Below are 13,022 nucleotides of genomic sequence, written 5' to 3' on the forward strand. Positions count from 1 at the left end.
CGGTCTCGGCCAGAGACATGATTTATCCTGAAATTGTGAATTATCGGCCCGAGCAACGGGTTTGCATACTACATCATCTGGGTAACCTCCTCAATCTCTGACAACAACGACGACATCGACGCCGCCGCAGACCAGGATTCGATCCAATTCGTCTCCAATCGGGTCTTTCAAGACATTTGCCTCCTTCCAAGGATCTCACAAATTCCGGTCTTCTAGGATTCACAGCCTCGTACATAGTCACCGATTTACACAGGGTTCTCGAGCCTCTGACTCCATTCTGCACTACAGACCTTCCTACCTCTTGGCAGTGATCTGGCGGTGATGAACGTTTTCCCGGGACAGGCATCGAAGTTTCTTGAGTTTATACTGGGCTCAGACGGAGTACAGAGTATGCTATCGGGCGCTATTCACCCTTGCCCAGACCTGAGTGGATCGTCGGGTGTCAATCCTGACGGCCCTGCGCCTCATCCCCCCCCCCTGACGATGCCTCAGATGCAGCACAAACGCGGAATACGCTAATAGTTGGCTCCCGCCGAGCCCGACAAACTGGGCCGATCTACTTGCGAGTTCTTGGTTCTGTCACGGCTTCGATGGGTCCTGATAACTGTGTCGACGCTGGTAGGTCCGTTTGCCACGATGCTTTTCAGGAGGGCCCTTCCTTGCTCTCATCTTTTCAATCCCAGGTAGCGCGGAGGTCTTGGTTTTTTCTTGGCCGTAGATCCTCGAAGGAAATTGATGAAAGAATGAATCAATGGTGGTTACCTGGCCATGTGCTGCTTTTGCTGTTGAGGTTCATAAACCCCGAGTGGACGCGCCCTTCCCCGGAAGATTATTCAATCGTATCTTTATTTTCATTGCATTTATCTCCTTTCTCCAGAATTCTACTCTTGCATTATACTATTGCATCATTTCCTTTTTATCTGGTTATACCCCAGATCTATAAAGGACATTTTCTACATCTCAGTCCAAATCCAGACTCGGATCCTTCATTTCATATATCCAAACACTGTCACTGTCACTGTCTCTGCATCTCCTTCCAAGTCTATCCAATTGCATTGGATCACACTTCCACAATAATATCATCACGATGTCCCAACCAGGTCTCCTCGGCTTCGAGGCCTACGAGCTCCCACCACACTCCTCCCACTCCAACCACTCCGACACGCCAATCCTCGATGACTCCGAGTCGGAAGAGAAATCCCCAAGCTTCAACAAGCACGTCCATCTGAGCTTCCGCCAGCGACTCCGCCATTTCACCTGGGCATGGTACACCCTAACAATGAGCACAGGCGGCCTAGCCCTCCTCATCGCCATACAGCCCAACCGCTTCAAAGGCCTCGACGAAATCGGAATAGCAATCTACCTATTCAACCTCATCCTCTTCGCCCTAGTCTGCTCCCTAATGGCAGCCCGCTTCTTCATTCACGGCGGCTTCATCCAATCCCTCAAACACGACCGCGAAGGCCTCTTCTTCCCAACCTTCTGGCTATCCGTCGCAACAATGATCACCGGACTAGAGAAATACTTCGGCGACGACCCAGCACCATCCTTCTCCACAACCCTAGAAGTCCTCTTCTGGCTCTACTGCGTCTGCACCTTCGCCGTGGCCACAATCCAATACAGCTTCCTCTTCACCTCACACAAATACCCTCTCCAAACAATGATGCCCTCCTGGGTCCTCCCGGCCTTTCCCATCATGCTAAGCGGAACAATCGCCTCCGTCATTGCAGAGCGCCAACCCGCTCGCTCCGCCATCCCAGTCGTAACAGCCGGCATGACATTCCAAGGTCTGGGCTTCTGCCTCAGCTTCATGATGTACGCCCACTACATCGGCCGCCTAATGGAATCCGGCCTTCCAAACCGCGAGCATAGACCAGGGATGTTCATCTGCGTCGGACCACCAGCCTTCACAGCGCTCGCATTGGTCGGCATGGCGCGCGGCTTACCGGCTACATTCAGCGTAATGGGCAGCGTGGACACAGCCGAGGACGGACGAACATTGGAAGTTTTGGCTTTGGCCGCGGGATCGTTCCTTTGGGCGTTGAGTTTGTGGTTTTTCTGCATTGCGCTTATTGCAGTTGTTCGGTCGCCGCCGACTGGGTTTCATCTTTCTTGGTGGGCGATGGTTTTCCCCAATACGGGTTTCACAATTGCGACTATTACGCTTGGGAATTCGTTTGAGAGTAAGGGGATTCAGGGATTTGGGTCCGCCATGTCCATTTGCATTATTTTGATGTGGATCTTTGTTTTTGTTAGTCATGTTAGGGCTGTTGTTAAGCAGGATATTATGTATCCTGGTAAGGATGAGGATGTTTCTGAGTGATTCATTGACACCATGCCAGTGGATCGATCTACATCTTTCGGCCACGGTCCGGTCGTGTCCGAGTCGCTTCTCTTTGCTTTTACACTTCGTTGCACATCTTTTGGGTTCATTCTTTGCCACTTTTCCTTTCTTACATGACCAGCCTTCATTCTGCACATTGCTTTTTCTTTTCACGCTTCCTTTCTGTTCAGCCTTTTTTTCTCTTTCATCATGGCGTCGCACTCTTCTTTTTGCTTCAAGACTGCATGGGACTTACGTACATGACCGGCGTTCGAGCGTTTCGAATTCTTGCTACCATTTTTTTTGCTTTCCGGTCGCTGGCTTGCATATCCGATAGAAAGATAGACACAAACAAAAATTATTTCAGCTTGTCAAACCTGTCCGTGTTCCATTTTCTAACCCCGAGACTGCTCGTACTACGACGGAGATGAGAAATCTACTTTGCACAGTTTTCCACGTTAAATATTTCAATTCATTCTACCTACGAGAAAGGATCAAGTAGCGATCGAGATTACAACTACGAGTGAGCTTCTCTTGGCTTCGTCCCGTCGACCGAAGCCAGCGGGACTACTGGACCCTGACACCACGTTGAGGTGGAAGCTCGTCGTCAGGGGAAAATCGCGAAAGACAAAATTTGGGAAGTTCTGAAGAGCTTGAGGAGGTGACTTCCCATGTAGAAAAAATCGACTGGCAAGGTCTGGCAGAGATCGCGCGAGAGACGACACAGCAAATGAAGAAGGTGGAAGTCTTTTCAATATCTGAAGATTCCTGGAGAGATCGTTCATCAGAAGAAGCCATGGAGGGTATATCTTCGTAGTCGACTTGAACAGACGATGAAAACATGGTCCAGGTATCCAAGGCAAGATTGTCAAGATAGCTTTCGGCAAATGCTCTGGAAGGAGGAAGATCTGAAGAAAATGCGGCAGTAAAAAGGGGCAGGAGTACCAGGTCGACGAGATTGAACAAAGATCTGAAGAAGATCGGGAGGGTATATTCCCTGCGGCAAGATGTGGTTGTAGATCTTGAACTGTTAAGGCGACCAGAGAAATGAAGAAGTAGGGAGGGTAATATAATAAATTGTGAAAAGAGAGCACAAAAACCTCCAGAACATTGACAAGCTTGTACCGGGACAAACATCTGAAGAAGTTCGGGGAGGGTATATTGCCTGCGGTAAATTGTACTGGCTGATCTTGCAGAGGGTCAGAGAGGAAAATTTGGTGCTAGATGATGGCGAGCTCGACAAAATGAGGAAGATGGGAGGGTAACGTACCTTGCGTCTTCTTGCGGGACCGCAGAAATGAAGAAGGTTGGGAGGTTTATCCACTGAAGATGCAGGAGGGTTCATATTCTTTCAAGAGATGAGAGGAAAGATTGCGTATCCCAGTGAGGCAGGACCGAAACATGAGCAACATGGGAGGGATACATACATCAAGAACGTAGAGGGCCAGAAAATGAAGAAAGTGGAGGGTATTTTAACTCCGAGGGAAGAAGAACCATGTAAATCGCGAGATCATAAATATATATGTTGATGACAAGGAGATCTGGGCACCTCCGTAGAGGTGGAAGAGATTTGAAGAAGGGAAGAAGAAAAGGACAGAAATCGGGGGGGAGGGCCAGTATTTAAGGGAATTGGAGGGCTATCATTAGCTCCTTCCTTGGAGGCATAATCCCATAGAAAATAGTACCTGCCGTAGGGAATAATCAACAAACATTACGTTTGTTGACGTTGTTGACGTTGTTGCCATTTTGATGCGGCAGGTACACCACTGGCACTTGTGACTTAGGGCAAGCTGCCTATGGTGGTGGTCCTATCAAATACAGCGGAACCACCTAGGCACTCTATGACCACCAGGCATTTGGACCAGCACAGCGCATGGACAATGGGTGAATCAATGAATTAATCAAGGATACCTAGGAATATGAGCTGGACAGCTTAAGCCCCTCTACTGCATGAGACATTCACCCCCAGCTCAATAATTAATCGTGGAAGAAATTCGTATCAACATTTTTTTGCCTAGTACTAGTATACACTCGGAACGCCCCATTTTGACCAGCCAAAAGAAAAGATGCGATGCAATACATGCAAAGAGTGGGTTCCCTCCACAGTTGGGAAGGATACCCCGAGAGAGAGAGAGGACATCGGGTATCATGATATGTAGGTTCGAAGAACAAGAACTTTTAGAGACCAGAGCACAGAAGCAGAAAGCAGAGCGTAGTAGAGATAAGAACTACGCCACCTTTCGGCCGACGTTACCAATTCCACGGCCCACCACACTGACAATCACATCGCCGTTCTCATTCTCGCCCGCTGCGTCCCGAATTCCCCATCCGGGCGTACCAAGCTTGGACAGATCGCGAGCAAGCTGGATCACACTGGGGTCGGCGATGACTTCCCGGCCAATCTGCAGACGACCAACATCCTCCGAGCCCATGGTCATGAGTGTCAGCATAGTGCTCGCGGCTGCGGGTGCCACACAGCCGCCCTTGGAGACGTTTTCCAGGAGCTGGTAAGCGCACTTCCTTCCAATATCCTCGGGCGGCTCGCCTCCAGATGGAGGGGAGGCGACATCCGCCGAAAAGAGACAGCCGGTCGAGGACTCGGCGACCAATGAAAGACCGAAGCCAAGACCGATCTTTCTCTTAGCGTTGGGGTTGTTCTTATCCGGGGCCGGCAGCAGCGGTGCAGACGCGACGTCGGAGAAGATATAAGTATCTGGGCTCAATGGGTTGAGAACACCACGAGCAACCTCGATCATGCGGGCGTTATTGGAACCCGACACACCGACAGAGTATGCGACACCGCGAATGCGCTTTATACGGCCGGGGTTCATCAAATGCAGAGTCTTGGGCAAGCGGACCTGGTGACCAAACTGGAATTGTACCTCACCACCACCACCACGACCATTGGGACCGGGGTTGGACCTGCGCAAGATACGGAGCTCGACATTGTTGAACATGCCAAATTGGTTGAAAAGCGGGAGGATGGCGGTTCGAACGCTGTCGACGGACATATCACCCGTCGGGGTGGAGGAAGTGATGACACCGGGACCGGTGAAAAGCACCTTCATAGGGGACTTGGCGAAAGGCGCGAGCAGGCAGAGCGGGATCAGGTAGTAGCTCAGACCGCGGGTGCAGTTGGAAGGAAGTTCTTGTCGGATGAAGCCACCGGCGGCACTGTTGCCAGTTCCGCTCGCACCGGAGGTGGTCGAGCTACCAATGATCAGGCCGGGTTTGTACACCAGGATTGTACCTGTGTAGGAGATTTCCATTTGCGTGCCATTGGTGACGGCTTCCAGCAGACGCAGGAAAGAAATCTCATGCGGTGCCAGACCGGGGTTCGTGGGCGAGGACGAGCGGATTTGGGAGATGTGCACGGTGCGGCCAGTGAGGGTCGATAGAACCAAACGGTTGAGCAGGTTGTGATGCGATGTAAATCGCAGTGGGGCCTGTTGTGTCGTCGCCATTTTGGTGGTGGGCTATTTCTATTTCTATTTCGAGATCGACTTTGCGCCGCGAAGGAAAGGCGGAGCTCGAAAAAAAATCCGGCGGGTAGGTTGTTCCGCTCCGATGCGTCGGGCTATGTCCAACCCTTTATCTCCGTCATCAGATACTACATCCCACCTCCTTAGGAAATAGTATAGATGATGGTAATTGATTTCTTTGTTCAAAGAAACTAATTCGATCACTTAATTGGGATTCAATATATTCAATTTCCCTATTGAACATTGCACATCTGACTTGTAGATCCTGTGGGCCAGCGGGCGAACGATGGATTAGTGAAGCTTGAAACTGCAAACCCATGCATTGACAGAGTTATCTAGAACCATGGATGTCTTGTAACTCCGCTACAGTGTACACAACAGGCAAGCTCAAATGACCGCCCAAGAAGCGTGAGCCGGAATTCAAACTGTCGGTATCCCTTGTAGTCCTTTGCAGGCGTTGCTGTGACTTATCAGTTCGTCGACTTGTTCTTCAGACAGAACCCTTTGGATTATAATAGTGTTCTTCTAATGATATATGAGCATTGTATCCGTAAATCCGTGCCATTGGCCATCTTGAGTTGCTTACCTCCGCCTTGAATGGGTAACCCCGTTCCCGAATCGCCCTTGGATGAAGCAGCTTCCGCGGAATGCGAGTCTCTCGCCATGGCATCTCATATACACTAGGCTGGCGCCTATTCCTGACCCCAGTTGAATAATACGCCAACGCTCTCGCTAGCGAGATCGGCGGAAATTTATCCTTCTCGTTGATAAGATGACAGTTTCTATTAGAGAGCCAATCAGCAATTCGATTTTGTGATTCGGTATGTTGTCTTTCTGTTCTTGACGGAATGGGCTTTCTTGGGCTTAGACTCGGAGTTTCCGAGACCTTCTCATGAATATCTTCATGCGATTTGCTGACTTGTATTGCTTTCTGGATTGCTGACACCGCATATCCCGAAAGCCCCGAAAACAGGCTTTCCTTGTCTGTAGCATAATCGTCGTCTGCAGGAGCCATATTCGGACTCACACCCTTAGTCATACTCCTTGGACGCATAATATCTGGGCCCCTAGAATCAACTCTTTCATGCAATCCGCCACGTTGCCTTTGCTTTTGTGATGGAGTCTGACAGCCGTGCACCGCTGCAGACGAGCGCGCCGAACAGTCACTTTCCTCGTCGGTAGCATAATAGTCTTCATGCCATCCGCCAGGTAGTCTTTGTTTTTGTGATGAAATCAGATTGTTGTATAACCATTTTAGCGCGTGCGCCCCTCTCTCGTCGGTGGCATAACGGTCTTCATCAGGTGCCATATTCAGACTCGTACTCTTTGCCTTACTGCTTGAGCCCAGAGCCTCGGAGCCATTGGCTTGGATTTCCGTAAGCGATTCGCTTTTTAGAGTATCCTTTTCCATTGGACTCCCATATTCTTCCAGTGTCCCCGACAGAAGCGGCGAAGAGGGACTATCCTCGTCGGTGGAATCATAGTCTTCAACAGTAGCAACCTTCGGAACCATGCCCTTGGTTTTCCCTTTCGGACGCAGAGTTTCTGAGCCCCTCTTCTCGACCTCTGTATGCGATTCGATTCGTTGTTCATCTGTTTCTGTCGGATTCTGATAGTCGTGCACTGTCGGTACAGGCCTCGCTTCTGACGTCGACAGTATTTCAGATGGCGCCTGCATCCATGCGTGCCCAAGTGCCACGTCGGTTGTCAAACGACTATCAGGTATAGGATCCATCAATGATCGTACGAACTCGATGCCGATTTCGGTAACACCAGCATCGTTGAGCACTGCGCTTGGGAACATCTCAGGTTGTCGCATATAAGAAACTAGTTGACCAATAGGTTTAAAGGCAGGCTTCTTGGTGAGGATTTGAAAAATGATTTCTCCCAATGACCATATATCTGGTGAGTAAAGACTGCCCGCTTTAATGAAGCCGTATAGTTCAGGAGCTATGAAGCCGGCGGTGCCTCTCAATGTTGTTGACGTTTCAGGGGATTCTTCCATCCGTTTGCTTATGCCGAAGTCTGCTATTTTGATCCACCATTCTTGAGGGGGATGGGATTTGATGAGGATGTTCTACATTAGACGTCAGCATATCGCCTTTATGAAAAAGGTTCAATCTCACTTTAGGTTTGAGATCACGATGCATAAATTCGTTCTCATGCATCATTTGGAGGCCTTCGAGTATTTGATATGAGATATCCTGTGCTTGGCTCTCCGAGAGCGGAGGTCTATCGAGCAAGTAGTCATGTAGATCGCCTAGCTTGAGATATTCCATTGAAATAAATAGATTCTCGGGGGTATTGTACCACCCAAATGATTTGACGAAGCATCGTTCGTACTATCATGTATATTATCAGTAACATACCCAGAAAGTCAGTTCTACAGTCACTTACCTTCGGATGCGAAAATTTGGCAATGGCCTCTAATTCACGATTGAAATCAATGCGCGCAAAGCGCCCGCCCGTCTCGATCTGCTTCACAGCTCGAACTTGAACACCTTGTCGAGAAACTTTCGGGCAACTTTCCAACCAGACGGTTGAATAGCCGCCACCTCCGATCTTCTCTTGTCGTTTCCAGTGTTCTAGTACAGAGACAAGGCGACGTCGAGCCGGTTCGGACTCGTGATATGTATGTACTGTCTCGACACTGAAGTCTGGTACAAATCGGGTTTCGAGTTTCGAATCGCGGACTAGATCTGGCAGTCGGGACATCTTCTCGCTCTAATCGGCAATCGGGCCGATACAGCGAGTATCCACGACTCGAGGACTTCAATGATTACTCCTGTTCAAGAAGTTGTTTGAGGCTGAGTTTGTGAATAACCCCGCTGGCAATAGGCGCCACGTGACACGTGCAGGGGAAGCCATATTGGGGCCATATCGGAAAATGGTAGTTGACTGGTTAAAAATCTATAATGTGCTTGTTCGTGGCAATGAAACGTTGCATATTTCATACAAAAATTCTATAAATACTCCCAAATCTGAGATATGGAAAACAGTATATGATTGAAATGTAATTGGCCCTATCAGCGGCCTTCGCTGTAGAAGTACATAGCAGTATAGTACACTGCAGCAAGGCACGGCAATAATTAGACACGGAGAATGTAATGGCAGAAATATTGTCTGTATTGAAGACTCGAGTCGAAAGTGTAAAATATACTTCCAATAATCAATCTGTACCCACTTTAATAATCATCCGTTAAACTGGACCCTGGGAAGCTCCCGGCCCGATCTCGGTGAGCTCACCAAGTTATCTCCGGACTTCCCATCCTTTAACTTTGTAATCACTCACGACACACTCTGCCATCTCCCACATATCTACCAGCAGAAGAAAAATCTGATCTCTTCAAATATCACCACCTGCAAAATGTTACCACCAGCCCTGAACATCCCCAAATGGTACGCTCATCAACCCCACCCTCATCCCGGCGCATTCCATAAGATTATCTTTCCCGAACCCCCGCCACTATCAATCATCGCGGGGGTGCCCGCGACAACCCTACCTCCCAACCTTGACCCCAGCTAACATCTATAACGCACTGTCAGGCTAGAAGAAAACTCCCACCTCCTCCAACCACCCGTAAACAACTACTGCGTCTACCACCCCTCCACACCGTCAACAGCCGGCTACACCGTAATGATAGTCGGCGGCCCCAACGCCAGAACAGACTACCACATCAACACAACCCCCGAATTCTTCTACCAATACCGAGGCTCAATGCTCCTCAAAACCGTCGATACCTCCACCACACCACCCACATTCCAAGATATCCCCATCCACGAGGGCTCTATATTCCTGCTCCCGGCTAACACGCCGCACTGTCCGGTGCGGTTTACGGATACGGTTGGCGTGGTGATGGAGCAGCCGCGTGCTGAGGGGGCTATTGATAAAATGCGGTGGTATTGTCGGGTTTGTGGGGAGGTGGTGTGGGAGAAGAGTTTTATTTGTACGGATCTTGGGATTCAGGTTAAGGCTGTTGTTGAGGAGTTTGCGGGTGATGAGGGGAAGAGGAGGTGTAGGGCTTGTGGGGAGGTTGCGGCGACGAAGTATGCTGAGGGTGAGATTGTACAGCCGTGATTGTGGCTTTGCGATTGCAATTTGTGGTGGGGGACTCGGAGGGTGTGTACTACGTAGCAGCATTATGTATATCTTGAAAACGATTTGTATGACGAGTTCACGAGGTGTATTATGAGTGATGAATTCAACATTCCATTGATGGCAATGCATTGGATCCAGTGGACTTGCATTGTTGCCGCATGCAGGTTGTACCCAGGGCTTGCTTCAAGTTGGCTAGGGGGGTTGAAGTACGGGGGCTTGAAGGAGAGACAAAGCACTGCTTGTGTACACCCCAGATACAGGGTAGGATCAAAATTAGATTTAGATTTTGTATTAACAGGGTTCTAGCTCAAGTCTAGAGAGGCCAGTATGGTACGGCCCGGTCCTTGGACCAGATGGCTGGTCCCAAGCCATGTAGTAAATGGTCGATTAGTTGTGGTCGGGTCGCCAGCTCAAGGATGGAGGCGGATGACAATGGCAATCGGATGGAAGCAAGAGATGTGAGATGTAGTAGAAGAAAAAGAAAATCGACCAGCAAGGGCCAGTCCGGTTTGGTGGATCAAACCGTAGAAAGTGAAGGTGAAGGGTGTTAACAACAGTTGAGAAAGAATGGGTGAGAAGCCGAAATGATCAAGGGAATAATACACGGGGGTGAAATTGGTTGGAGTAAAAAGAAAGCACAGGCGTGATCATCAAACGATGGGACTGGAGCCAGATCGGATCTCATGCTGGTGTGCATAAAAAAAGGGGGACGAAGTAAATATGAAAAAAAAGAAGGGACCATGTAATAGAAGGGGTTCGGGGCAAAGTGCAATCGGGTTCGTCTCCATCTCGATTGCCATCTCATATATTCACCATGAGAACATTATTCATCAAAAGGGCAATCGATGCTCTCATGACCATCTCGCTCACAGAGAGCGCACCACTTGGACTCATCAATAACACCAGATGACTTACCGGCAGCTGGAGCCATAGAGGATCCTAGGCCGCCGATACCCTTCAGACCCTCGAGGACAACATCACGACCGGTTTTCTGGTGAGAATGGGATTCCATATTGCTATCCGATGCCCTATGGTTCGAAGCCACATGGTCATCAGTTGGCTTTTCCGCCGGGGGTTGTTCAGCAGTGACTTGTGCGGGTTTCGGTTTCTCGGCCTTCTTGGAGCCGAACATGCTGGTACAGTTTAAAATGTCGTGTCCGCTAGTCTCGCAAATCTCACACCACTGCGAATCATCGTCAGAAGAGCGTTCAGATTCCGGCATGGATTCAAGGCGTGGTTGGGAAGAGCTGGATGCGCCACGATGGTGATGGCGAGCTTCGCTGGGGTTGGCCGGGGCATCGTGCCAGTCGGTTGGGACCACAGTGCGGTCAGACAGACGATGGATTTGATTGGAGTTGATGGCAGGAATGCTGCCAGAAGAGTTGGTTGGCTTGTGTTGTTTCGAAGGGGAAAGGGTGATAGTGGAACTGCGGTTACGACCACCTCCGTTGGTAGCGTTTATGCGAAGTTCCTGCAGCTCCCGCTCCAGCTCTTCGATGCGATTGTCCTTGCCCTGGAATGTTCCCTCAATTTCATGCAATTGCTTCTCCAGCTCGGAGACATGTTCGGACTGATCATTGTGGGGGTTGGTATGGCCGTTCTCGCCCATATCCGTAGGATTAGAACCGCCGCGGCTCAACGAATGAATAATGGCCTTGAGACCTCGAATTTCGTCATCCTTTTGATCCAACTCGTGTGAGCCGTGAGAGTGAGGCCCATCCGAAGCAGCGTGCGCATCTTTAAGCGCCGCGACCGAGTTGTCTTTCTCTTTCTTCAGTTCCAGCTTCGTTCTCTCGACTTCGCCTCGAAGGAACTCGACCTCGGCCCTTGCTTCGGCTTCTCCCCGCCTTGCATCTTCAAGACCCTCCTCCAGTTCCGAAACTAATTCCTCTAGTTGTTTCAGTTGTTGTGCAACGATCTCCACATCCTCGCCGCGATCCTGCAACTCCTTGTTTTGTTGCATTAGCTCATCGAGACGCTGCTCGTAAACGCGCTCGGTCTCAGAGGCAGCAATCTCAAGCGTATCAAGTGTACTCCGGAAATCTGCGCGGTGTCCGTCAAATTCGGCCGTTAATTGGGTAATCCGCTCATTTCTTTCACGTAACTGGGTGCGAACGCTCATGTTATCCGCGCCCTCCATTTCTTCCAACATTTTCTGGAAATCACCCAGTGTCTTCGATTGCTCTTCTAGTTGCTTATCACGTTCCAACAGCTGCTTCTCTAGGCCCTTCACTTGTTCCTTCAAGCCCAGCGCTTCGGACGACGAAGGTCGAGAAGGTCGGTTGAAATCGGATGGTCTCCCACCATAAGAAGAGGTATCATCATCCAAACTAATTCGAGAGGGGGGTCGGTCAGATAGACGAGACGGCGCCTTCACTGGACTGCGTTGGTATCCATTTGACGCCTTGGAGGCGGCGGATGGGGTGCGCAACCCGCCGAGGCTCAACTTAGGAGGAGCAACACGAGGCGATTCGGGGCGAGGAAGGGAGGGTCGTCGCATACGTGGGCGAGGTGTCGAAAGGCTCGGGCCCATGGATTTGCTGAAATTGACGGGGGCGCGTCCTGGAGTGGTAGGAGGGGCAATGGTGCTGGAAGAGTGGGATGTAGATCGGCGAGTGACGTATTTGTTGTTGTTCATGGGGACGAATATACCAGATCCAGGGACAGAGGTCGCGAAGTACTTTCGTCCCTCGACATCACCGTTGTTCTTGCCTCGCTGGGAATGTTCACTGCCCAGTTCGATTCCTGCAAATCGGCCTGGTTTGCCCGCGACAGTTCCTAGAAACTTGACGGTGCCATACATGCCACCGGGCACGTTGACCAGGTCACCGACCTGGACATCATCAGAGTTTGCCATATCCTTGGGACACAATCAAGAGGTCAAGTTCGCGAATAAATAAGAAGTGGGGAGCGTGTCGTCAATAGGGCCGAAGGTGCGGCTGGTTGCTGGGGGCCGATAGCCAAGCCAAGAGGTGTGGTGAGATGTGCACTCGTAGTCAAGAGAGAGAAATGGGAGACAGATCAGATGAACTGGACATCAATCATGGTCGCTGGAAAGATCGTATAGAGGCCCAACAGCAAAAGAACCACAGATGGTCAAATAGAGAAGGAGAGGGAG

At 50.1% G+C, this 13,022-nt stretch overlaps 5 protein-coding genes across 5 annotated transcripts; 2 read left to right on the forward strand and 3 right to left on the reverse strand.

Moving 5' to 3' along the window:
- Nucleotides 1–1,087: 1,087 nt before the first annotated feature.
- On the forward strand, nucleotides 1,088–2,323 carry N7481_011290 (tellurite-resistance/dicarboxylate transporter family protein; the record flags this gene model as incomplete). Its single annotated transcript, XM_057270509.1, has 1 exon — nucleotides 1,088–2,323. One exon carries the CDS (start codon nucleotides 1,088–1,090, stop codon nucleotides 2,321–2,323), a length of 1,236 nt encoding a protein of 411 aa, XP_057117683.1.
- A 2,228-nt stretch (nucleotides 2,324–4,551) lies between these two features.
- N7481_011291 (RNA 3'-terminal phosphate cyclase-like protein) lies at nucleotides 4,552–5,787 on the reverse strand (the record flags this gene model as incomplete). The annotated part of the gene is made up of 1 exon (XM_057270510.1): nucleotides 4,552–5,787. One exon carries the CDS (start codon nucleotides 5,785–5,787, stop codon nucleotides 4,552–4,554), a length of 1,236 nt encoding a protein of 411 aa, XP_057117684.1.
- A 438-nt stretch (nucleotides 5,788–6,225) lies between these two features.
- On the reverse strand, nucleotides 6,226–8,520 carry N7481_011292 (serine/threonine-protein kinase; the record flags this gene model as incomplete). Its single annotated transcript, XM_057270511.1, has 4 exons — nucleotides 6,226–6,330; nucleotides 6,392–7,882; nucleotides 7,932–8,147; nucleotides 8,203–8,520. The coding sequence occupies 4 exons, from the start codon at nucleotides 8,518–8,520 to the stop codon at nucleotides 6,226–6,228; spliced, it is 2,130 nt and encodes a 709-aa protein (XP_057117685.1).
- A 652-nt stretch (nucleotides 8,521–9,172) lies between these two features.
- Nucleotides 9,173–9,883, forward strand: N7481_011293 (3-hydroxyanthranilate 3,4-dioxygenase; the record flags this gene model as incomplete). The annotated part of the gene is made up of 2 exons (XM_057270512.1): nucleotides 9,173–9,204; nucleotides 9,352–9,883. 2 exons carry the CDS (start codon nucleotides 9,173–9,175, stop codon nucleotides 9,881–9,883), a joined length of 564 nt encoding a protein of 187 aa, XP_057117686.1.
- Nucleotides 9,884–10,727: 844 nt separating this feature from the next.
- N7481_011294 (CAP-Gly domain containing linker protein BIK1) lies at nucleotides 10,728–12,761 on the reverse strand (the record flags this gene model as incomplete). The annotated part of the gene is made up of 1 exon (XM_057270513.1): nucleotides 10,728–12,761. The coding sequence occupies one exon, from the start codon at nucleotides 12,759–12,761 to the stop codon at nucleotides 10,728–10,730; it is 2,034 nt and encodes a 677-aa protein (XP_057117687.1).
- Nucleotides 12,762–13,022: the final 261 nt, after the last annotated feature.

This window comes from Penicillium waksmanii (assembly GCF_028829765.1).
Source record: "Penicillium waksmanii strain IBT 27052 chromosome Unknown utg000009l:1.0-4314994.0:1.0-4318279.0, whole genome shotgun sequence".
NCBI lineage: Eukaryota > Fungi > Ascomycota > Eurotiomycetes > Eurotiales > Aspergillaceae > Penicillium > Penicillium waksmanii.